We start from the raw sequence: 18,973 nt of genomic DNA on the forward strand, positions 1-18,973 counted from the left end.
TTCCTAAAAAAAAAAAAAAAGTCTGGCTCAGTGTCTTACATATATAATGTACTGAATAAATTTGGTAGAACTGAATAAGCCATCTGTCGATGGTTTAGGGTTATGTGCTCGGCCAGTGGTCGGTCATAAAAACACCAGAGACCATTAAAAATAGAAGTTTCAGAAGTAGAAGTCAAAGACTTAAACAGTTCAAAATATAATGAAGGTGTCTCATTTTTCCTTTCTTTTATAAAACCATTTTTTAAATAAAAACCTGTCTTAAGGTTAGTCGTGAGTCACAGTCAAGCAGCCCTTACTCTGCGTAGTTGTGATAAGAATAAATTTCAGTCATCGTGGTTTCACTAAATAACGTTATTCCCCCATCAACAAGGCTCGGACCTCAGTATATTACCTGTGAGTAGCCGCATGAAACGCCAACTCTTCTCTTTCCTCTCGGGCCCGCAAGTCATAATGTAAATAGCAGATGCGCATCATGGTCAGTGACCGGCCACATCACTGCCGTAAAGTCTGCCGGCGATCGTCCCTAGACACCTGTCATTCGGTTCCCACCACAAATGGCACATCATGCCGTGCTTTACGTCCCTGTCAATCGGTAGGGAGATGCTACGGGTTCAGTACTGTAATATGTATGGCACTATCACTGTTGGAGAATGCTCTTGGGCTCCGTAGTGCTCTTGGTGATTTAAGTGAAAACTCGCTTTTTCTCACCGAGAGCAACTTCATTACCCCTGCCAACGGACCAAGGAGTTATTTCAACTCTGAAAGCCTATCCTACACAGGCTCTGAATAGGCTGTCAATGCTACAACTGGAGATCATACAGCTTCTGAGCTGAGTTTTGGAGGAAATATGACCTGAAGCACACAAACGAAAATATGTAAGCGTCCTGGCAGGAAGTCACGGCAAGCAGCATGCGTGCATTACAGCAGAAATCCTGACCACACTGTGCAGACAACTTTGCAGGGCGTGAGGAGACATAACTGGAGTTCTAGAAGACACAAGGACGGTGGGGATTTGCCTGCCCCTATTCAAGGGACTGGCTGTACCTTCGCTGCCAGGGGAGCTAAGGGGCAAGCCCATTGACATAAATGAGGCAAGTGGTTGTAACAAAAAGGATGACGATGTCCTAGAGGAAGTGACGCTGGTAATACACTTCCCAGGACTCTCAGAGATATTTCAGGTCATCGAAAGCGCAAAGGACAGAAGTTTGGAAGCCGATTCCACCTGAAAAAGGCAATTCACCAACACATAGAAAAGACGTTCACTCCGAATTGTAATTTACGTGGTGAAAAGAAGGCGAGTGCTGTTCAAACCGATCTGGATAACTTGTTTACAAAAGACCCCACTTTAATTCTTGATGTCCCCATTGTTTTCAAAGATGGTGAACTAGAGGAATATTAATTTTACTATTTTTCTATTTCCCTGTACACTTATAACCAACCATAATAGTATTTACTGTTTTAAAGAAGGTTTTAAAGACCTTCAGGGAGAACTATTAGAGTTTTCCTTCACTGGTTATTAAGACTGTTGCATGGTCTTGGCTTGCACGGTTGTTTTCAGAGTCCTCCCCTACTGTGCAAGGTGAGAACTTCCTGCATTGAAAAGATAACGTTTTGATGGCACTCTGGGCTGTACTGAATTTTTTTTTAATTTATTTATGATAGTCACAGAGAGAGAGAGAGAGAGGCAGAGACACAGGCAGAGGGAGAAGCAGGCTCCACGCAGGGAGCCCGACGTGGGATTCGATCCAGGGTCTCCCGGATCGCGCCCTAGGCCAAAGGCAGGCGCCAAACCGCTGCGCCACCCAGGGATCCTGAATTAATAATTTATAGTCTGGAAGAATTTTGCATCTCTGGGTTGTAGAGAAAGCTATTAGATGCAAAACACACACTCTTCAATAATCTCTGAAATTCAAAAGATTTAAACTCATAACATTCCAGCTGACTTTGTTGATGGCTATCTTGTTAGAAATAACTTAAGGTATTTTAATAGGATCCTCTATGAAAAGTTATATCACATTTGCTCAGATTATCTACTGGCTTTCAAAAGATAATCAAAATAAGTGAAATCGGTCACCAGCGAAAGACAAATACTGTATGATCTCATATGTAGAAAAGCTAAAACAACGAATTTGAGCTCATAGATACAGAGAACAGATTGGTGATTGCTAGGAGTGGGGGTAGGGCACAGGAGAAATAGATGAATGTGGTCGAGAGGTACAAACTTCTAGTGATACAATAAGTAAATAAAGCCAGTCATAAAATAAATAAGCCATGTGGATATAACGTGCAGTATGGCAGTGACTACATGTAAAAATACCATATTGCGTGTGTTAAGGTTGTTAAAAAGATCTTAAAAGCTCTCATCATGAGAAAAAAAAAACATTTTTTGTAACTATGGATGGTGATAAATGTTAGCTAGACTATCGTGGCGATCATTTCATAGTATAAACAAATGTTGAATCATTATGGTGTGCCCCTGAAACTAATATGATGTTGTATCAGTTGTATCTTAATAAAAATATATTCATTATACTTTTCTGCAAAAAAAAAAAGACCTGAAGTTGCCCCACTTTTTTGAATTGCTCTCTGTAGTCTATAATTGTACACATTAAAAGGAAAAACAAACTACAAAGAAGGTGTAAAGTATGTGAAAGCAGTGCTTTCCAAACCTCACAGTGCCTATGAATCACCAGAACTTACTAAAATGCAGATTCAGATTCAGCGGTTGGGGGTTGGGGTGGGTCTAGAGCCTGCATTTGTAATACGTTCATAGGTGACGTCCTAGGACCACACGCTGAGTTAGCAGGAAGGCTTTAAATAAAGCTCTTGCAAATATTTCAAGAGTAACATTCCAGCACACACACACACACACACACACACACACACACACACACACAGAATAGACATGCTCATAAAAGCTAAAATCTATTTGAATATCGGAAGGGGTGTGCTCCGTAAAGGTTTGCCTTAGTTCCACAGCAGGACTACCGCTGAAGCATGCTACTGGAGGTAGTGATGTTTGAAATTAAGCAACAATAACAGTATTGACTTAATTTTCTAAAAATACGCTCTACATTTTTCTCTAGTTTGGTCTTAATAAATTAATTTTGGCTGGGAAGATATTACTGTGTCATTAACCCTCAATTACCTAGCTAATCAGGAGGAAAGACTGTGACTCTAACACATGGGTTATCTATGATTTCACTTTAGCGTCATTCATGACTCTTAGAAATCATTAGATACTATCAAATCTTCCATTAGTGTAGATGCTAACAAACATAAAAATAAATGGCTTTGGGCTTTACTTTCTTCGTTTGGTTTTAACTCAGTAGGAATAATGTAATTCCGCAGAAAATAATTCAGACAGGCTTGGGTTCTAATTTTAGTGGGGCCACTTAATAGCTGAGTGACTTTTGTCTGCTATTAATCCCTGTTTTCTCATCTATAAAATTGGTTGATAATGATTAATATGGAGAGTTTCAAAGAGGATTAAATGTATGCTAAGCTCCCGCTAGATATACGGCGCTTTTTTTTCTTTTCCTGAAAATCCAGTTTATTTTCCATGTGTGGACAGATCCAGTCAGTGTGATCAGTTTTTCTGCATGTGTAATAATTTATTAAAATAAGCTTTCCCACAAGACTCTTCCATCAACTCTGAAAGTCCTGGTCTGACAACATACCCAAATAAAGTTCTTGAAAATCGCCTCTTAAAATTTGGAACAAAGTGTGTCAAGTCTTTCCTGTAACGCTAACTGAACTACAAATGGCTAAAGAGCAATATATGTTTTAAAAGGTGACTAGTACAACACTTGAGTTCAAGAAACTAGTGTTTTAGTGCACTAAAATGACCTGTCCCAAGGTGGAGAAAATAAATAAATAAAAAATAAAAAAATAAATAAAATAAATAAATAAATAAATCTTGAATAATGTTTCTGAACTATGTAAGAGTTACCCCATGATAGTCCCATTTTAAAATGAGTTGTTTCATATAAACCAAACCTTCTAGTAGACAAAATGTAAAACTACCTGCAGTTCATTAGTAAGGCATCAGAGCTAGACAAATTTAAGAGGATGTGTAGAATTTAATTTAAATATATTCGCAAAGATTTAGTAGAAAAGGATACACAGGCATAACTTGGAGATAGGGTGGGTTTGGTGTTGTAAGGCGTACAAATGAAAATATTCAAGCATCAAGGCATTCAGACCGCAAATAAAGTGAATGTCACAATAAAGTAAATTGAATGAATACTTTGGTTTTCCTAATAATATTTTGGAGCATGTGAAAGTTATGTTTACACTATAGTTTATGTCTAAAAATCTAAAAAAATGGACATACCTTAATTTTTTTTTTTTTTTTTTGCTATAAAATGCTAACCACCATCTGAGCTTTCAGTGAATCATAATCCTTTTGCTGGTGAAGGGTCTTGCCTTGATGTTGACGACAGTTGACTGATGGGTGGTGGTTTTCTGAAGGTTTTTGTAAAATTTCTTAAAATAAGACAATGCATTTTGCGATGTCCATTGACTCTTTCACGAGTCATTTTTCTGTGACATGTGATGCTGTTTGCTAGCATTTGATATACAGCAGGATTTCTTTCAAAATTGGAGTTGATCCTCTCAAACCCTGCTGCTGCTTTAGCGAGTACGTTTATGTAATATCCTTTGTTGTCATTTCAGCGATCTTCACAGCGTCTTCACCAGGAGTAGATTCCGGCTCAAGAAACCACTCACTTGGCTCATCTATAAGAGGCAATTCCTCGTCCATTAACGTCTGATCATGAGGTTGCAGCAACTCACTCATGTCTTCAGTCTCCACTTCTAATTCTAGTTCTCTCGCTGTTCCCACCACATCTGCAGTTACTTCTTCCAGGGAAGTCTTGACCCCTCAAAGTCATCCATGAGGGTTGGAATTAACTTCTTCCAAACCCCTGTTTATCTTAATATGTTGACTTCTTCCCATGAATTACAAATGTTCTTAATGACATCTAGAATGATGACTCCTTTGTAGGAGGCTTTCCCTTGACTTTGCCCAGATCCATCAGAGGCATCACTATCTATGGCAGCTACAGCCTTCCAAATTGTATTTCCTAAATAGTAAGACTTGAAAGTGAAAATGACTCTTGGATCCACGGACTGAAGAATGGATGTTGTGTTAGCAGGTATGAAAACAACATGGATCTCGTCGTACATTTCTATCAGAGCTTGGGGGTGACTGGGTGCATCATCAGTGAGCAGAACTATTTTGAAAGGCATCTTTCTAAGCAGTAGATCTCAAGAATGGGCTGAAAATATTCAGTAAATCATTTTGTAAATCGACGCACTCTCATCCAGGTTTTGTTGTTCCATTTAGAGAGCACAGGCAGAGGAGATTTAGTGAAATTCTTAAGGGCCTTCAAGCTTTGGGAATGGTAAACGGGCATTGGCTTCAACCTAAAACCACCAGCTGAGGGTGCCTCAGTCCAGTAAGCTTCTGACTTGATTTCAGCTCAGGTTCTGATCTCAGGGTCCTGAGATTGAGCCCTGTGTCCGGTCAGGCTCTGTCCTCAGTGGAGCATCTGCTTCTCCTTCTCCCTCTGCCCCTCTCCTCCCATACACACACACTCTCTCTCTCTCAAATAAATAAGTAAATCTTTAAATCGAATCAAATCAAATCACCAGCTACATTAGCCCCTAAGAAGAAACTAAGACAGTCCTTTGAAACCACACGTTAATTACTCCTCTCTAGTCCTAGATGGCATCTTCTTCCAATAGAAGGTATTTCACCCACATTGAAAATCTGTTGTTTAGTGTGAATTCTCTTAGCTAGATCTTCTGGAAACTTGTTACAGTCTCTACATCAGTACTTGCCACTTCACCTTGCACTTTTATGTAACCAACATGGCTTCTTTCCTTAAACCACATGAGCCAACCTCTCTGTTGGCTTCAGATTTTTTTTTTTTTTTTGGCTTCAGACTTTTCTCCTGCAGCTTCCTCCCCTCTCTCAGCCTTCATAGACTTAAAAAGATTTTTGCTGTGTATCAGGCATCGTTGGGGCAGGCAATGTTGGGGCTGGTTTGATCTTTTATCCTGATCATGAAAACTTCCTCCATAACAGCTGTAAAACTTTTTTTTTTTTTTTAAATCATTGGTGTGTTCACTGGAGTATCAGTTCTAATTTCCTTGAAGAACTTTTTCTTTGCATTCATAACTTGGCTGTTTGGAACAAGAGGCTTAGCTTTTGGCCCACCTTGGATTTTGACACATGCCTTCCTTGCTATGCTAACGCATTTCTGGCTTTTGATTTAAAGCAAGAGACGTGCAACTCTTTCTTTCCCTTGAACACTTAGAGGCTGCTGTAGGGTTAGTAACTGGCCCAATTTCAATATTGTTGCAAATAGAGAAGGCCAAGGAGAGGGAGGAAGACGGGGGAACAGCTGGTTGGTAGACCAGTGAGAACACAAATGACGTTTACAGTTAAGTCTGCTACCTTGCATGGGTGCAGTTCATGGTGCCCCTAGGCAATTACAGTGGTAACATCAAAGATCACTGATCAGAGATCGCCATAACAAATATAATAATACTGAAAAAGTCTGAATTATTGAGAGAATTACCAAAATGAGACACAGAGACACGAAGTGAGCAAATGCTGTTGGAAAAATGGCACTGACAATGTTGCTCAGTGCAAGGATACCACAAACCCTCATTTGTAAAAAACTCAGTGTCTATGAAGTACAATAAAATGAGGTATGTCTGTAATAACTAAAGGGAGAAATCTAAAATTTGTTTGGAAAAGGCAAAATAGCTTAAATAGCTTCTGCCTGAAAGCATCAGGATATCCCAGGCATTGAGACCAAACTGCAGCCAGCAGCTGGGATTGGAGTCTACACTCAATTACTAGCGGTAATATCTTCATCAAGTTACTTAATTACTCTGTACCTTAGGTTCATCACTGGGCACACGAGGGTGAAAGCAGTAGTTAAATATGTGTTACAAGGACTAAATACAGGCAAAACACTTAGAACGGGCACATGGTGAATGCTAAGTAACTTTTGTCATTATCCTTATTTTCAGAGATTATAAAATCATTTAACGTAGGCCAGGAATCCAGTTTTAGACTCTACCCTGAATTTTCTCATCAATAGGTAAGTTGCTTGCGTTGCTTCTAAACAATGCAAGAAATTACCAAAATTGAAACTAATTCTTTTCTGTAGTGTTTACTAAATGAAACTCACCCATTTTTTTAATTGGTTAAGGTGAACCTTAATTCCTTAAGGTGAATTCAGTCAAATTGTGATGGAAAAAGCATTTGTTGGGAATACTCAATCATTTAGAGGTTTTACCCGTGAAACATCTATGTTGACTAGTTTTGAAGCTATCATCATTGTCAAGACAATATACTTTTCATTTGACCGAATTTTCCCATTCTTCCAAAGTAATCACTGATCTTTCCCTTCCTTTGGCTACTTTAGAAAGTTAATTAGGTTGGTTGAAAAGAAGATCTGTAATTTTTTTTATTATTATTATAGGAGAAAAGTACTACTCAAATGTAACATTCTATTTAGAAGTATTTTACTTGAACATTTCTACAATCTATGAGTAGAATATAGTTTTGCTCATTGCAAAAGATTCTCTATGTTCCCAGTTAGGATACTGAAAGATTTCTTAACCAACCAAAATATAGGAACATTTAATTTATGTTGCATTTATAATTTGGCCACAACCCACAAATGGTCACAATCCTAAAATACAGTGGCAGGGAGTGAAGGAGAAAATAGGAAGGAGGACAATGGCTTTTCAATGGAAATTATTGCTGATTTTGGACCTGAACTGAAATCTTATACAATTAGTGAAGTTCCATTTGATCATTTCTCTGTACTTTTCTCAAAAACTTTACTTTTTCTATAAGGATAACTCTATCACTTTGGGAAATACATTATAATCTTTTTCTTCTGTATTTTAAATTTTTCTCTCTAGGTCTTTAGACTTTACAACCAAATACTATGATTCTAAAGGCTTGTCCTTGAGGACTCTGCCAAAAAGCATAGAAACAGTTTCAAACAGTGCTTTTTTTGAGAGTATCTTTTATAAGTTTAAAATATGGGATTCCTGGGTGGCTCAGGGGTTGAGCTGCTGCCTTTGGCTCAGGGCGTGACCCCGGGGTCCCGGGATAGAGTCCTGCATTGGGCTCCCTGCGAGGAACCTGCTTCTCCCTCTGCCTGTGTCTCTGCCTTCTGTGTCTCTCATGAGTAAATAAAATCTTAAAAAATAAATAAATAAAATAAAATAAATAATAAAATAAAATAAAATATGTACGTCGTGGACTAAATGTTCGTGTTCCACCTCCCAATTCATATGTTAAAGCCTTAACCTCCAGTGTGATACTACTTGGATATGGGCCTTTGGGAGGTGATTTGGGTTAGATGAAGTCATTGAGGATGGGGTCCTCATTATGGGATCAGTGCCCTTGTAAGAAGAGACACTAGAAAACTAGTCTCCTTCTCCTTCTCTGTCTCTCTTTCTTTTTGTATACACAAAGAAAAGGTTGTGTGAGCACACTGAAAGATGGTAGCTGCTTAGAAGCCAAAAGAGGAGACCTCAGAATGAAGTCTATCTTGTCACCACCTTGATCTTGGACTTCTCAGCCCCTAGAACTGTGATACATAAATTTATGTTGTTTATGCCATTGGTCTGTGAAAATCTAATTATGGCAGCCTGAGCAGACTCAGGGTATTAATATATTTGCAAATCAGTATAAAACATTTTTTCTTTTTAAACACTGGATATTTATTCATGTTATATCACTAATCCTCATACAAGTGAACATAAATAACAATGACTAAATGTCTTTTTAATTATCACTATTAATGACTATTGTAACTTATTGAAGGCTATCTACCACTAGGTGGTAGATAACCTCTAAGATGAATTATTATTTCCATTTCTCAGATAAGAAAACTGCAATTTTGAGATGTGAAGTGACATGTTAATGAGTAGAGGTCCATTAGTTAATGAGGGGAGAAGCCAGGATTGAATCGGTCTAGTTCCAAGGCTTGCAAACATTCCCCTCTGCCATACTGCTTGGGTACACAAAATGCAAGAGATTAAATATACTCAAGACATGATCCCAGACTTTATGGAGCTTAAATTCTAGTTGGTAAGACATGGCAAAATAATGGAAAAGTCATATAATGATACAAAAGATAGACAAGAAACTGATATAAGAAATGGAAAAATATTGCAACTTAGAGTGTTCCCTGACTTGTACGCAGAGTTCCCAAAACTTACTGTCCATGAAACTTATGTGTCATACCTGTTAAAATCCCAAGTTATAACTGTTTTGAGAATTCTAATTCAGAAAATGCTGGCCTAGTTTATAGGTGTACAAGAACTTTAATTTAAGGAAGCTGCGGTGGTCTGGGTGAGCAGAAGAGAAATTAAGTTGTAAAAACAGTAAACAAATCTCTTGAATCCAAATCCCCAAAATGCAAGTTAACTAAGTCAATAATTTTTTACTTTATCAAACTATTTTTTGAAAACATTCATTGAATGTGTAGCACTGTCTATTTATTAATACATTTAATCCTTATGTAATCCACAACATTCTTATGAGATAGGATCATAATTATAATTTCCATTGTATGAGGAAGGATTGAAGGCTCTGTTGTTACCCAACAGCAAATTAAAGAGCCAGGTTCTGAACCCGGAAGGTCTGGCTCCAGAGCCAGAGCAGCCACCCACTACGGTAAACTTCCTCCCTAAGGCAGCTTCATTTTAAACCAACATTTCTGGTAATTCTTGTGCAGGCACAATAGAGGAGGGTTTGAGAAGATAGTTAGCTGATAACTGAAAGCTGGATCTAGATAGTTGTTCTCAAATTTTAGCAGGCATCAGAGTCCCCTGGAGGGCTTGTTTACACGGATTCCCGGCCCAATGCCCACAGTTTCTCATTCAGTAGAGCTGGGATTGTCTCAGAATGTGCATTTCTAACAAGTTCCCAGTTGAAGCTGATGCTGCTGATCAGCCCATCACATGCTGACCCCAAACTTACTGTTTACCGCCAGTTTAGATGAGACTATAGAAAAGCCTGAATATTTGTGTTAAAGAATTTGGACTTTATTCAGTGAAGGGTGTGTGTGTCTGTGTCTTGTCTTTAATTTTTTGACTAATATAACATTACATGATAGAAAATTCAAAAACTGCAGAGAGTATATGATAAAAGCAAGTCTCCCTGTTTATTCTATTTATTCTATTCACAACCTCCTCCCTAGAGCGGTGTACATTTCTAATCTCTTACGTATCCTTTCATGATTAGAAAACAGAGGGAAAATGTTTTTTTAGCTTTAAGGTACCTAGAATAAAGTTCACTTATTTTCTTGTTATAACAGTTTAGTAAGTAGACTGCTGGAGTCGACTATCTAGGGTATTGACATCATAGAGGCTAAACACTGGATCCAAAAACTAGAGGGTTTTAGGTGTAGGCAGAGACTTTAAATGAGGAAATTAAGCGAACAGAGGGGTTAAATAACTTGTCCAAGTTCGCACAGTAAGTGGCATAGCCAGGGTTCATTCATACCCATGTTGTTCAACTCCAAAGCCAGTACTCGTTGCATTTTACCTCAAGAATTTGAGGCCCAGTGAGAAGAAGGGGCTTACCAGCTTTGCTTAGATTTTCTGATTCCCAGTCCAACAGTCTTTCTGTTTGACCATACTCTATGAGGGAAGGACTTCCTAAGATTTCCATTCAGATATTTGAGTTTTTATTGCTTTTGACCAAGGTTACGAAGCTAAGAAGGAGAAGTATGCAGTTTCTCTTCCTATAGATGATCCTTTGTCTCTAGAGCAGTGGGATCCATTAAGTACCAAATATTATAAAACATGTGACTCAACTATCATATATATTAAGAGGCATCAGAGGTCAACTAACAGCTTAGCTTTGAAATCTGTTGACTTCTCTCAGCCTCCGTCTCTGTAACTGCTGATGGGAAAGGGGAGATCATAATACACATAGAATACCGCTAATGAGGGCTTTAACTAAATAACAATGTGTGTAAAGCACCAAACGTGGTATTTGGCACAATGTGAGCAAAAAAAAATGTTATTTTTCATTGTACATTCAGTTCTTAGGGTGGCTGCAACTCCTAGGTACAAACTAAAATTTGACAACAAAAATGATCAATTTTACAAGTCATTTTGCACAAAACCTAGGGAATCCATTTCAACTGTGAAAAATGTTCAAAAATTAATTCTTCTAGCAATTTTTAATATTTGGACTATTAAAAATGACCAGAGACAATTCTAACATATTAAAACATTCTAAGACTAGAATGGCAGTATCACTACAGCTAGTCTTAACATTTCCAGGATTTTGGTGTCCAGAGTTTTAGGTAGACTATTTCATAATAAAATGCAGACTATTCTACTGTTTATAAAACACTTTTTGATGTGACATGGAATGCCATTAAATAAGATCATAATCAAATTTCACCTTTAGCCTTGCACTAAACTTCTGATCTATCAATTCTGAATTTCCTAAGAAAAACCAACCTATTGTTATTATCGTTATTGTTGTTATTCTTACTTCATACAGATTGCTTATTAAGGTATACTATAAAATTTTAGATAGTTTGTTTTTTGTCACATATGCAAATTCAAAACATTTGTATGCAGGTGCTACCTTACAGTGAGAACATAAGTTAGATAATGGCTCTCGTACTTTTACTATACAAAACATGATGGGATATAGAACAGATATCTTCAAACTTGTTGATCTTAGGACCCCTTTACACTCTTAAAAATCATTGGTATCTCTAAAGAATGTGTGTTTATATTTTTTATATTTATCGATATCTACTATATTATAGATTAAAACAAGAGTTTTAAACATAATTATTACCTGTTAATAATAGTAAACCTATAAAATGTTAAATAACACATTTTTATTCAAAGTAACTATATTTTTCCCAAACAAAAACATTTAGTGTAAAAGATAACACTGTTTTTATTTTTGTAAATCTCTTCAATGTTTGGCTTAATAGATGGCACTGGATTTTCATATCTGCTTATGTGTTCAATCTGCTGTGACATAGTGTTTTGACTGAATTATATGTAACACAATCCAGCCCCCCACAGATATGTAGTTGAAGAAAAGAGGAATATTCCAATAGTTCTTTTGAATAATTGTGATTATTCTTTGATACTAAACCAAAACTCAACAAGTGGTAGTTTTTGAGGGGATAACTGCAATGTAAAATATGAAAGGATATCAATGAATTTCTTATTCTTCATGTCAATACATCACAATCAACTGGTCTATTTTGTATTTTGAATGGGTCTCTTACTCGTACCTGACCTTGTAACTCATGCATTGGTCATTTGGAAATACTACTTCACTGAGTTATATGGATTTTCCAGATGCTGACACATTTCATAATATAATATGAACAAATTACATTAATTTATATCACACTATAACACCAGAAAAGCCTGTAAGTTTTGGAAAGCTGTCAAGCTCACAGTGGCAGATAGGAATTTTCCAAAATTCCAATTTTTGCTTGATAGCTCAAATTTTACTGGCAGTGACAAATACTGTCAGTTGTTTTCCTGGAAGTGACAAGCTCACTTTGTTCATTTTTTGATAAAATGTCTTCCCAAAACCCAAGTTTAAATAACCAGTTTGTCAGTCATTCTTTTTCTTAAAGACAATTTTTTTTAGAGCTGCCTTAAGTTCACAGCAAAATTGAGAAGAAGGAATAGAGATTTCCCATATGCTTCCCACTGGCTTCTGTTTGTTTGCTTTTTCACTATTTTTTTGTGTATGTTTTAGTTCATTCTTCTAATACTTCCCTTCTATTTTCCCTGAAACAATAATCAAAGGAAGATAATGGCATTTAAAAATATCTGAAAAAATGATCTTTTATGACTAGATTCTTAACCTCTATCCTTAGAAACCAGTAATCAACTTTTGAATTGAATAGGCCCATTTATCTTTGATGAATCTTTTTCATACTTTCAAAGACAAGTAATTTTATTAATTTTTAAAAATTAAAACGAAGACTATGTAAATGACCTAGCACCCAAATTCATTACATGCTAAAAAAGCAACTTTTCTTTGTGCATTTTTAGTTTATCAAACTTCTTTAATTTGTCTTCACAGATGTAGGGCAATTAGTTTATATGACTTTATATAAGAGGTGTGAACATAAGGGTCAAAATACCAATCATGGCCTTGGTAGAGATAAATGGAGTTGAATTTAGTTTACTTGAATATTGACCTAAAGAAGAAAATTAGTACCTAAGACTATAATTAGATAGGAAGAAGTTTTTAAAAGCATCAGACTGATAAAGATGATTAGTTTTATGTACCCCAAAAGAAAGTTAATTTCCCTCTCTATTGGAGAAAATGGGAGTAAATGTAGGGAGAAACATACTGCAATGTTATGGGCATTAAAATACTAAAAATAGTTAATATTTTTTAAAAAATTGAGATGTTTACTACTTTCCAAAATTTGAATATTGGAATTTGAATTTAGCCAAATTGTTCTGCTCTTTGGAAGCGAGATTTTTCCATATCAGTGGTTACTTGCCAATTTGGAGCAAGGGAGGGAGAGAGAAAAGGGTATGAGAAACCTTTGGGATTAAAGATTATGTCCACCATCTTGATCATGGTGATTATTTCATGGCTTTGTATCTACGTCAAAACTTATCAAATTGTAAACTTTAAATATGAATATTTTATTATATGTCAATTATACATATTGAATCTCACTTTGAAAAATGGCCAAGCCTTCCCCATCCCCCAAACATACCCAGATCTGTTAAATTATGGATTTATGTAATTTTTCACACTGACATGTGGGGCAGGATTCCTATAGAATGGCCTTACATAATTTTAGAATGAAGAGAGCATATTGATTTCTCCCTTGACACAAGTCATAAACAAAAGCATTTCAATGAAACATTGATAAAAATATATATTTCTTAAAGAACCATGAACCAAATGTTAGTGTCAACATAAAATTAGGAAGAGATTGTTCTCAAATAAATGCAATATATTGCATCCTTAAAAGGCAATGATGGCCTTTCATCCTGAAGCTTTCAAAAGTGCAAGCTAATAGTATAATGCTAAGCAAGATAAGTCAGAAAAAGAGAAATAGCATATGCTTTCTACTCAAGTTAGAATTTAAGAAACAAACAAAAAAACAAACACCAAGCTAAGGAAACAAAAAAGAGAGAGAGAGAGAAACCAAGAAACAGACTCTTAACTATAGAGAACAAACTGCTAGTTACCAGAGGGGACGTAGCTGGGGGGTGGATGGGTGAGATAGGTGACGGGGATTGAAGGGTGCACTTGTGTGACCAGCACTGAGTGATGTATGGAATTGTTGAATCACTATATTGTACACCTGAAACTAATATAACACTGTAGGTTTACTATACTGGAATTAAAATAAAAACCTAATAAGTTTTTTCAAAAATAACCACACAAAATTTGTAATAAAAGTTGAAAGAAACTCAATAAAATTTACTACAAAGTATAAAAAAATTCAATCTAACAAGATCTGCTGCATTTTCATTTGATTCATATTTAGTATTTCATATTTATTTCTTTTCCCTTTTTCATTTTTTTTTTCTTTTCTTTCAAATTTTTATTTGACTTCTAGTCAGTTAACATATAATGTAATACTGGTTTCGGGAGTAGAATTTAGTGATTCATCACTTACAAATAACACCCAGTGCTCATCACACAAGTGCCCTCCTTAATACCCATCACCCATTAGTATTTCATGTTTAATGTTAGCATTGATACAACAGAATTTACATCTGCCATTTTAAAAAATGCAAACTAAACAGATGCCTATCTCTTCAGCTTCTAGAAATACATTAAACTTCTATGAATATCAGTTAGCAATAGCTATTATATTATTATAAATAACACTCACAGTACTATTATATAGTATTATTACTATAAACAATTACTAACAAAATGTAGAAATCACTTACAGTGTAATGGTAACATATACAAACTACAGAGCTTTATACAAACTGATTTGACTTCATAAGACATATTCAAGTGAATTTTGAGCTGCTCCTCGGTCAAAACCACCAAATTAATAGTATCTGGGAAATTACAGGCAATAACATAATTAAATATCCAGGTAATCCCTTTGCTCACCAATGAGTCATAGTTCTTTCTCATATTGTATAGTTAGGTGTCAGTGCAATGTTCAGATATAAACCTAAATTAAGATAGAAAATGTTTTGAAAAAAAATTGAACATATCCTTTTGTGTGGCTTAGCGGGGCCGACTGGTATGAAACTGTGTCACTTACTTTCCGATCGTGTTGGGTAGAATTGTAAGTTGATTGTCATCTACTTTGAGAGTAGTTAGTTTTTTCAACAGTCCTAAGAGAGAGAAGAAGGCTGATTAATACCTAGGAACAGATCTCTGACCAGACGTACAATATGAAAGAAAAAGAATCACTTGTGGCGACTATTTGTCATGCCACTTGGCTCTACTCTGCTAATACAAACTACAAATATATTTCTATGTAGTCCAGCTGCAAGACCTTCACTGGCATCAGTGAGAACTCAGGTACGTCAATGCAGACAGACCAACACAGGGCTGACAGCAACGCTACCGCATTTCCCTTATCTATTACGCTGCAAAGGGACCAGATGAACACTTTTAAGCCAGCTGTGATTTAATATTTAATTAACTCCTAAGCACTGATCACTAACATTCCTGTTGTGATACAAATTAAAAACAAATCTGAAGTGTACCTAATAATCAACAAATGGGGACTGAGGTGTTGCGCAATGCAGTGGTTATAATTACGGACTTGGAAAATTTCAACATATGACCTCATACTCTTTTCGTTACCATAAATCCCTGACTTGGATCAGCAAAAAGCACTAAAACCTTGCAATTTTAATATACTGAGTAGAAGTGGCCAAGAATTGGTTTCAACTATTTATATTTCACCGTCAGATTTATGCCTTCCATACCCTCACCGACTGCTCCATTCCCGGGGTTTTAATGAGTGATGGGCACAGAGTAACTGAAGAACGGCTTCCTTCATGGAGCCCCAGGGCAGTAGCTGTGTGGCCTAAACAGCCAACGTCCAAGGGCAAAGCGTGGTTAATTTTTTGTTTTATGTTGGAAATATGCATATACGCTGTAGGCTACTTGTTTTACAGAAAACTTGTTATTTTTTAAGAATTTTCAGGTTTTTTCTTTCTTTAATCCAACAGAGAGAAAGAGAAAAGTTGCTTTGCTGGATATAGTAGGTTTCGTGGTCAAATGTGTTTGGGAAATGCCACATGAAACCACACTAAACATACTTCTGTAACGAAGTTTTTCCAGGAGCTTTTCCTGTATCCGTGCAGCAGTGTGACCCCCAAGGTGACTGTGGAGCGAACGTGAGCGAGCAGGGCGCCCTGTACAGCCAGCGATTCGTGAGCTTGCCCTGGGAAGCACTGCTGCAGGTCACGCCCACCCACCTCCAGTGTTCTCAGGATTCCTTAAAGGCACAAAGTAAGTCAGAACGAGATGTGAGCTAAAACGTGATTATTGTACTTTGAATTCCAGCATGCTCCGCTACATGCTCTGTAGAAGCACCCAGAGTCTCCGCTCCCCCGGAGAGAAGGGTGCTAGTGGAAGGCAGCTGCTTGAGGAAATGTCTACACAACAGCAGAGCTTAACACGCCAGCCTGAGCCCCAGGATACGGGGCCGAAAGAGGGCACCGGGGAAAGAGGCGACTCTCCCGGGGTCCTTCATCCCCCAAGGGTGCTCACCCACTGCCGTGTTCATGTTTAAAGGGTGACTGCATCGCTTCAGCTTCTCTGCTGTGTATGTGAGAAATACCAGCCTTGGAAACACAAAAGAGCATGTTCATCGGTTGTGAAAAGAACACAGGGGGTGATGGATTACAGCCAACCTTTACGCCTTGGTGGCCCTTACCAAGCGGCTGCACCTGCCCACAGTGGAGCTAGGGGAGGGCTGACGGTCTCACCAGCCCGACTGGGTCCTGAGGAGTTTGGGGCTGGGTGACAGATGGCCTTTAAGACAATCACAGTGCCAGAGTCTGAAAGTAGTGGTGACAAGTCTTGAGGCACGCTAGGGACTAAAACCGAAAGGTTGATGCAACAATTTTTTGAAGGACGCAGGAGTGGCTCTGACCCCGCATGGAAGCTTCTGCAGCTTTAAAGGTGGAAGCCAGCTAGGTCTCTTTGCTTAGCTCCATGTCTGTGGATTTAAGGGAACCTTGCTCAATTGGGGTGCGGCTACTTTGTCACTCACGTATTCTATCCAAGGGGATGCTCTTTGGACACATTCTGGAGCTTCTGTAGCCACACGGATGTCCTTGGAGCAGAAAGAGGACCTCACCCTCACCTTCACTGCTCATGACTTCTCCCAGCAGATCATTCCTTTACTGCAGTTCTGTACCATGTCTGCTTGGACTTTCCTCTTCTACCCTACAGGAATCGAAGGTATTGAACCCTGTTCCTTCCCGCTCTTTGTGCCCTTCCCTAATTCCCCACCTCTTTACCCGACTCTGCCAACGTAGAAGTACTGAAGGGAAAGAAAAAGGAGGCTTCTTACTGTGATTTCAGCTACTTATATATAAATGTGTAATAAGCAGCAATGTATGAAACGTTACTATGATTTGTCATAAAAAATAGCTTATGTTTACATGGCATTTACGTGTAGGCAATGGAATTTTGAAGCCAAATAGCTGTGTGCTCATCAAATTTAAGATGACAATGATAGCTAACATGAGCACTTACGATGTGCCAGGTACTGTTCCAAGCAATTTTGTATGTATGAATTCATTTATTGCTGAAAACAATCCAGGAGGCAGGTGGTCTGACTGCCCTACTTCATAGATGAAGAAATTGAGCACAGAGAGATTACGTAGCTGGTCTAAGGTCACAAAGCTAGCAAGATGGAAAAGCCAGAATTTGAACTCAGGTGACTCACTACTAAACCTGTGAATAAGATAAATCATTTTGGAAAGTAAAAAAAAAAAAATAATAATAATGAAAGCTCTATCTAGAAGAGTAAAAGAGCCCCTTTCATTTTCCCTGGAACCAGACAAGGAAAGAGACTCAGCATACGGGTTTTGTTGAGTGCATCACCCCATTCAAATACTTCACAGCTGCAGAGGAACTAACGTTGAGGGGAAGGAAGGAAAGATTTTAATTTTAGTTGCTATTTTCCATTATTAATTGACACTATGAAATTTCTTATCTTTACTGTTCTCCTAAATGTTGGTAGTCCGATGATGTCCAAATAAAGAAGACAAGAGGCAATTCCCCATCCAGTCAGAAGCAATCAATTCTTTTAGGGTCTTAGAACACAGCTCTGTCTCCTATCCAGACACTTCTCTTGACCCAAGAAAGGAATTTTTGGAGGAAAGTTAGCCATTTTGGAGGAAAGTTAGCCTCCCTATAATCAGGGAGTCAGGCAACTCTGCAGATGCACAAATGTAATTTTCTCTGAAAGGTCAATAGGGTCCAAAGAGACAGCCTGAGGAGTAAGCTGTTACAACAGAGTTACCGGCCTCATTTGAGAGCCATTCAGATTCTTAATGAAAGTGTTCAATACATAGGCCCACCTACCGATCCTGCCTGCTGCTCCTAGCCAACCACCCAGTCTGACCTTTTCTGTCACCCTCCATTCTGTCTGCCCCGCACCGCGAGAAGGCTGATTTCCTAGGCTGCTTTCTTGAAGGAAGATATTTTAAACAAATAATTATATCATCTTTTATTTCACTATGTACCATTTTCATTTCCAGGATTTCTAATTGTTTTTTTTTCATAACCCCCTATTCTTAGTCAGTTTTTGTTTTATAAGTTCTTATTTTTATGAATGTTATTCTAACTTTTGTCTATTCGAGGATCTACACATACTTAAAAATCATTTTTTACATTGCTTGAGGACTTGGTAAATTATCCCATTTGGGTTTTTTGTTGTTAAAACATTAGTTTTCC

General features: G+C 37.5%; 1 protein-coding gene across 7 annotated transcripts in view; it reads right to left on the reverse strand.

Annotated features, from left to right (window-relative positions):
- LRRC7 (leucine rich repeat containing 7) overlaps positions 1-18,973 on the reverse strand; it is a 492,235-nt gene that overhangs the window by 104,743 nt on the left and 368,519 nt on the right. For all 7 annotated transcript variants that reach the window (XR_005361438.1, XM_038541686.1, XM_038541687.1 and 4 more), the window contains exon 11: positions 15,309-15,381. Coding sequence is in view for 6 of the 7 variants with exons in the window: in XM_038541686.1 (XP_038397614.1) it covers positions 15,309-15,381 (73 nt within the window). In the remaining variant the exon portion in view is untranslated. The remainder of the gene's footprint in view (positions 1-15,308; positions 15,382-18,973) is intronic.

The sequence above is a fragment of the Canis lupus genome, chromosome 6 (assembly GCF_011100685.1).
Source record: "Canis lupus familiaris isolate Mischka breed German Shepherd chromosome 6, alternate assembly UU_Cfam_GSD_1.0, whole genome shotgun sequence".
Lineage (NCBI taxonomy): Eukaryota > Metazoa > Chordata > Mammalia > Carnivora > Canidae > Canis > Canis lupus.